The 7,206-nt window shown below is 43.3% G+C and overlaps 1 protein-coding gene across 1 annotated transcript in view; it reads right to left on the bottom strand.

Annotated features, from left to right (window-relative positions):
• Positions 1–2,881: 2,881 nt before the first annotated feature.
• LOC111865410 overlaps positions 2,882–7,206 on the bottom strand; it is a 7,392-nt gene continuing 3,067 nt past the window's right edge. Inside the window, exons 2-3 of the mRNA XM_023853419.2 lie at positions 4,002–4,139; positions 2,882–3,419 (exon numbers count right to left, since the gene is read on the bottom strand). Of these exons, the coding sequence (XP_023709187.1) occupies positions 2,967–3,419; positions 4,002–4,139 (591 nt within the window). The 3' untranslated portion in view covers positions 2,882–2,966. The remainder of the gene's footprint in view (positions 3,420–4,001; positions 4,140–7,206) is intronic.

Genomic DNA, 7,206 nt, shown 5'->3' on the forward strand with positions numbered 1-7,206 from the left:
TAGTTTGTGTGTGTGCGTTTTTCTGTGTTTGTGTACAGGTAGAGGCCTTGCGACGAGCTGATCACCCGCCCAAGGAGTCCTACCGAATGTGTAAGATCGAGAAGAACCGAAGTGAACGGAGAAATTCATGGAGGTAGGCCTAGGCCCACTGGGGCTGTAGTGCCAAGGGAAAAAAAATCTCACATAAGAATCGTATTTTACAGCTCAGTGTTATGAAACCATGCCATAGCATCCTTCACCCTTAGTTATGATCCAGGCACATTAACGTTATCTCATTTTTAACCCCTGTAGTTTTAATTTGTATATTGAACATGTAGGGAGTATTTGAATTCATCCCTGTCTCCGCTTTTGTGTCGTGAATAAAAAACTTTGGCTTGTACTAGCAGAAGTTTGGACATGGCCGCAGTACAGCTGTTGGGGCTGTAATTGTCAGGAATGATTCATGATTCGCTCGGGACCAGCCATTTCATGTATCATAATTATACGTCACACACAGGCTTTGTAGGCTTAATCTGATACTCACATAACCACTCTTTGACTCCAACTCCAAACACTGACCGAAGTCCCTCATGAATATATTAAGTGAAAGTTAATAAATGAAGATAAAAATAATAATATTAATAATAATATTAAAAGTAAAGTAAAGGTATCCTTCTAACAGGCCGTGGAGGCCCATAGGGTTGAGAGACGTCGAAACTCCCACATTTTCTAGACAATCAGCTCAGAGATGGCTGTGAAGTTATTAGCCTTACGCTCCGGCCGCCTTATACCCACCAGGAATATTCCTGGTACTAATTTCTGTTGAAGGCTGAGTCGACCTCAGGGCCATAGGCGGCTGGAAGGATTAGGTCAAGTGAAGAATCCAATGACCTGATTGGGAATCGAACCCGCGACCTTCCGGCTTGTAGCATAGTGCCTCAACCAACTAAGCTACCGAGTGCCCCCAATAATAATAATAATTAGTTAATATGCGCTAATTTAACAGCTGCAGGAGGCAATTATAATTAATATAATCAGACAAAAAAGTGAAGGAAAAATATGTGGACAATATTAAAATGGATCTTAGAAAGATAGGATGGGATAGTATAGACTGGATCGATCTGGCTCAGGATAGGGACCAGTGAAGGACACTTGTGAACACGGTAATGAACTTTCGGGTTCCATAGAATGCTGAAGAAATTCTTGAGTAGCTGCACAATTGGTGGCTTCTCAAGAAGGGTTTAGCTCCACGAAGTTAGTTTAGATTCGTGGCTAGCAGCCCCCCTCCGAAACTTTCGTAACCAACCTCCATACTATGTTTCTGGCTGAGCAGAATATATTTCCCCATTTGGTTACAAATATTATTCCTAAAAAACATTTAAATCCTTTGTATATTATTTCATTGGTCTTGTTTCTTATTTTTCTTTGCTATAAATCTCGCGGGGGTTCCCATATATTCAGCCATTCATGATTCTTCTATGACTTGATTCTCATCTTTATCTTGACGTATCATATTCTCCATTCTCGATAACCCATTCATTTTATTTATTTATATGTTTAATGTTACGTTCCTTATACAGTCTTTCACGCGCCCACTCTATGGTATGTATGTGTGTGTGCAAATTTCTCGGTCTCTTCATCTTAAATAAAATTTCCATTCGATGATTTCTCTAAGTAGGTCAGCAGTTGTAACAGAGTTAAAGATTTAGAACAATAAAAAACAGTTTGTGTAGTGTGCATTAGTACATCTTCACTGACAAAATCTAGAGCCTTAAAATTTTAAAAGATGAAACGCTGGAATTATGACCGGTATTTTTTTTTTTGGCGCTAGAGCCCCGATTTGGGATTTGGCCTACCTCCTGAAACTCCCCTTTTCACTTAGATTTTTTTAATGCTAGTTGGGATTGTACTAAGTCCCTTGTACTGCGGCCACTTCTGGCCTATTGTACCAGCACCAGATGATAGGTGAGGGTGATTGTGGAGCAATTGGTGGAATGAAGATTGGCAGGGGAAACCGAAATACTCGAAGAAAACCTGCCCCAGAGCCACTTTGTCCACCACAAATCCCACTTGACCAGACCCCGGGATCGAACCCTGGCCGCCGCAGTGGGAAGTCAGCGACTAACCGCTTGAGTTATGGCGCGGCCCCATAAATCTGGTAGGGCCGGAAATCGAACCCGGGCCTCTGGATCTGTAGCCAGGAACTCTGAAACTGAGAATTTACTAGATTTTAGACATTCGGTAGGACTTCTTGGGCGGGTGATCTACTCGTTTCACGGCTTCTACCAATACACAAATACAGATAAACCTACGCACACACAAACACTAAACATCCATGCCCTGAATGGGATTTGAAACCACGATCTAGGCTTCCGAGCGAGCGTTAGAACACTCGGCTACCGTGACCGGCTATGACCGGTATAAATTACCTAAATTCTATATCAAGGGCCTTGATAACTTAAACAAGGGAATTCTCAGTACTCCACTGAATTTCCTGTATCTAACTAGTTTTTTTTTTATGGGGCATAGTCCTTCTTGAGAAGCTAATAGACAATTGGATAGTTCCAAATCTAGGGCTTAACGGCATTTTATGGAACATGAAAATATATTACCATGTTCACAAGATCCCGACATTATCCCGGGTCACTTAAATCTGGTTCACTCTCTCATACTCTGTTCACTTAAGACCCATTTTATTATTAACCTCTCATCTACATCTAGGTCTACTGATCTATGTTCTCCCTTCAAAGATTTCGCCAAAAATCTAATGTGCACTGAAGTTATAATATAATAAATTAAAACTTTTAATTGAATGGTTATATAAATCTGTCGTTTCCACTGAAATCAAAAATAAATTTTACCACTAAAAATCATTTATTATTACATATTTTACAATGCTAGTAAAACATACGATTACAGTTCTGGACTAAGAAAAGAACTATGTTAATTAAATTCATGACTGAGCACTCTATATAAATCCATGTATATTATGCAGTCTGTGGATAAAGTATCTGGCCTCCAACATAACCTCCATAACCTCCATAACTTCCAAGACCTCCATAACCGCCATAACCACCATAGCTACCAATGCCACCAAAATACGGACTTTCACATCTAAGGAAAGGCCAGTGCCTTGTAGAGGAACACGACTGTTGCCTAGGCAAGGAAATACAGCCTCCTAAACAGTGAGAGGGACACTGGTTGTGTTGGTAGTAGCAGCCAAGTTGATGAACCGGCCATATTGGGTTTGGCTGAATGATCTGCGGTTGTATGACCGGTGGAGGTTGAACGAACTGCGGCTGTATGACCGGTGGAGGTTGAACGAACTGCGGTTGTATGATCGGTGGAGGTTGAACGAACTGCGGTTGTATGACCGGTGGAGGTTGAACGAACTGCGGTTGTATGATCGGTGGAGGTTGAACGAACTGCGGCTGTATGACCTGTGGAGGAGGTTGAACCAGCAATGGTGAATTACGTTGTACAATGCATTGAGGTCCGCATGCATAGTTATACGTGGGGGGTGGACAATTCTGGTACGGAGGAAACGGTTGTGGGATGCAGGGAGGTACATATGGGATTCTACAACATGGCTGATTAGGAGGTATCGTTTGGTTTGAACATGTCGAAGTTGTAGTTACTATATGCGTGTTATTTCTGACCGTGGTCACTCCTCCACACGTTTGGTTTAGAGTGTTATAAATAATTGCGGGTGTTTGATTTATGAATATGGTAATATTTGGTAATGTGATGGATGGGAATACTGGTTGTACAGGCTGAGGTGTGACGCAACATTGTTGCTCTGGATACTTTTCGCAACATTCTTGTCTGCTGCTGCTCTTACAGCAATCTTGTTGTGGGCAGCAAGTTGCACAACATGAACCTTCACAACTTTTGCATGCAATATTCTGGCACTGACAAGAACTAGGTTTTGAGCAGCACGAATCACAGCATGCTTTAGAGCTGGAGCACGAATCGCAGTTTATCGAAGAACATTTAGATTCAGAACACCCTGTAGCTACTACCGTGCTTGGACATCGGTTGCTGAGGCAGCTTGAGTAAGATCTGTAGTCTGTTCCAGTGCATGGATTGTTGGAGCATGAAGCTGTGACCCCACTCAGGAAGCACATCACAGCAGCAGCACACAGCACCCACAGTTTCATCTGAAACCGATATTTGAATTGTTTTTGTGTTTCACCAGATATTTTTCAATTCGACTCATACTTAATTTGTAGGGATTGTCTTGAATATACAACTTCTTGTTGTGGTCCCAGATTTCGGATGCGCTACTCTGCTAATTTTTATTTTGGGCAGTTCAAGGAAATAGCGACTCCGGTCTAGAAAACAGAGATTAACGGCCGTGGGGATGTTCACGCGATCCGTAAAAGTTGCACTAACTTCGCCGACAAGCGGTGGTCGCTCGGTCGGTATATTTCACTTGCGGACTACAGGCCACGGAGTCATTACTTGAACTACATTTTTCGATCTTGTAAGTTCATAATCAAGTAGATACTTGTAAGTAACTGTTCTTTGAATTTTGTTTTAAGATTAGTTAAAATATACTCCATCATAAAGGCACCGCATACAAACCAAGAAACCGTAAAATGCTGGAAACACGGATTATCAATGAAAAAAAATGGAAAGTGTTAAATCATTTTAACAGAATTAAAGAATAATTTGACATAGTTTTAACCGAGTTACAGAAAAAAGAACTAGAGAAATTAAATATATTGTAACACTTAGGTAAATATGTGTTTTGGAAGTAACATAAAAGCGAGGCCGCGCCATAGCTCAAGCGGTTAGTCGCTGGCTTCCCACCGCGGCGGCCCGGGTTCGATCCCGCTCTGGTCAAGTGAGATTTATGATGGACAGAGTGGCGCTGGGACGGGTTTTCTCTGAATACTTCTGTTTCCCCTGCCAATCTTCATTCCACCAAATTCTCCATCATCATAATCACCCGGGGCAGGCTACAATAAGCCAATCAGTGGCCGCCGTGCCGAGTGGACCCAGGTGGACTCCACCCCCCACTAGCGAATTAAAAAAACATAAAAGCGACAACATAAGAAGTTGCACCTTCAAGGTAACACCGCTCTTTTCCTCTCGCCTTTACTTGTATCGGCGCAGTCGNGCTGCCCATACAAACAAAATTGTTAACCATTACAACCGGATGCTGAAATATAATATTAATTCTACTCTGATCTGAAACACAGAAGGAACCCCACCTGTTAAAATTATGTGGTCGTCAACGGCGCTTTTCCAAGGAAATGTACCAAGAAAAGAAACTCTTATTATGATAGTGATGGACTGATGACTTCCGATTAAATGTTATGTAATATGGTATCTGGGAGCATGGATAGAGCAGTCAGTATAGCGACTAGCTACGGGCTGGGCGACCGAGAGTTTGGAGTTCGAGTCCTGATAGGGTCAAGAATTTTCACTTCTCTATGTCGTCCACACCGTCTCTGGGGCACATCCATTCTCCTATCCAATGGATACCGGGGGCTCTTTCCCGGGGGTAAAGCGACCAGGGCGAGAAACTGACCACTCACCTCCAACTAGTGCCGAGGTAAAGAAAATGCGGATATATGCATCCACTCCCCCATGCGTCTTCAAGGCGTAGTGCTTAATTAGTTAAGCACAGGGACAACTTTACCTAAATATGGTATCAAATTACAATTACACTTGCTCCGAAGACATCATTTTCTCCCTTCAGAAGTTGAAATCTCAAGCGTTAAACAAATGAGTGTAAACGGGATCTAAACCCGAGGTTTCAATAACCGCAGTTCTCTCCCTTGTGACTCTAGCGCATTGCTACAAGTCACAGAATATCTTCAGTTCAACATCCCCTACCAACAGAAGAATCGTGTAAGTTCCGATCTGGGCCGACGCAGTGCTACAGGTACCAGTGTTTGGATCATATCTCGGTCAAATGAAAACAGCCTCCAAGCTGTCTCTGTTGTGGGTATGGCAAACGTTAGGAATGCATAGAAGAAAACAACGGAGACAGGGAACTGAAGAGCTGCAACAACCCAGCAGCTACGCGGGACAGGAGCATCAACAAGGGAAGTAGGAACCAAGCGACCGCAGCCCTGTACCAGCAGGAGGTACGCCACGGCTTCGGCGGGCAACGCCGAGACCCCAGCGCTCAAGGACTGGCTGCGGGGAAGCACCGGACCCGGTGTCCAGCAAAAGTAGCTCACCCTCACAACTACAGCGCAGAGAATCATGACGACGCTGAAGGCAGCAGAGACGGAAGTTGAACGAAACGTCGGCCTTACGACGGCTGCTACGGCTCATCGTGAGAACATAAGGCCCCGCCTTCCTTGTGTCTTGCACCTGTCGCCGAGCCTGAACCCTCTTCTCTCCTGAGAGAAGGAACAGAAATAAGAGAACTATGGCAAATTTCTTCCGTAATTCAAAATCTAGCAAGGAGCAAAGAGAGGGCTCGACGCCATGGCAACATTGGTTGGTAGAGGGACCGGTAGCAAAACCCTCCCGAGTCCTAAGTTCTGAGCTTGATTATTTCTTCATACTTCTTGTTTCCTTGGCTTAACTTCGACTCGAAAAGTGAAGGTAGTGTGTTCCTCCGAAACATCGGTAAACTTATACCAGACTACATGCGACCACATACTAGGAGACAGTACTGTTCCATGTATAGCTTATCTACGGATCACTAGGCTCCACTCTTCTCTGAAATCTATCGATTATAAAAGATACCATAAGCAACCGAATTGCATTGACCATGGCGAATTATTATTAATTCTATGGAGTCCTTCTTGAGAAGCCAACAGTCGCTCTACTACTCAAGAATTTCCCAAAATATTATTGAACCTGAAGGTTCATTACCATATTTACAGAAGTCTTCTACTGCTACCTATCCTGAAGCAGATGAATCGAGTCCGTAGCACTCAATCCTATTCCTCTAAGATCAATTTTAATATTGTAACATGTTGCGCGACTGAGAACCCCCCTCCCCCCCTCCTCTCCACGGTAACGTAGCGCTCCCCGCCACTCCNATGTATCTTCTCCCCATGCATGCTACATGCCTTGCCCATCTCATCCTCTTTGACTAGAACATTCTAATTTGGCGAAGAGCATAAGTTTTGAAGCTCCTCGTTATGCAGTTTTCTCCAGCTTATTATTATTATTATTACTATTATTATTATTATTGGTGCACGCGTTAGCGTAGTTGATTGAGGCACTATGCTACAAGCCGGAATGTAGGTTCGA

Source organism: Cryptotermes secundus, unplaced genomic scaffold (genome assembly GCF_002891405.2).
Source record: "Cryptotermes secundus unplaced genomic scaffold, Csec_1.0 scaffold295, whole genome shotgun sequence".
NCBI lineage: Eukaryota > Metazoa > Arthropoda > Insecta > Blattodea > Kalotermitidae > Cryptotermes > Cryptotermes secundus.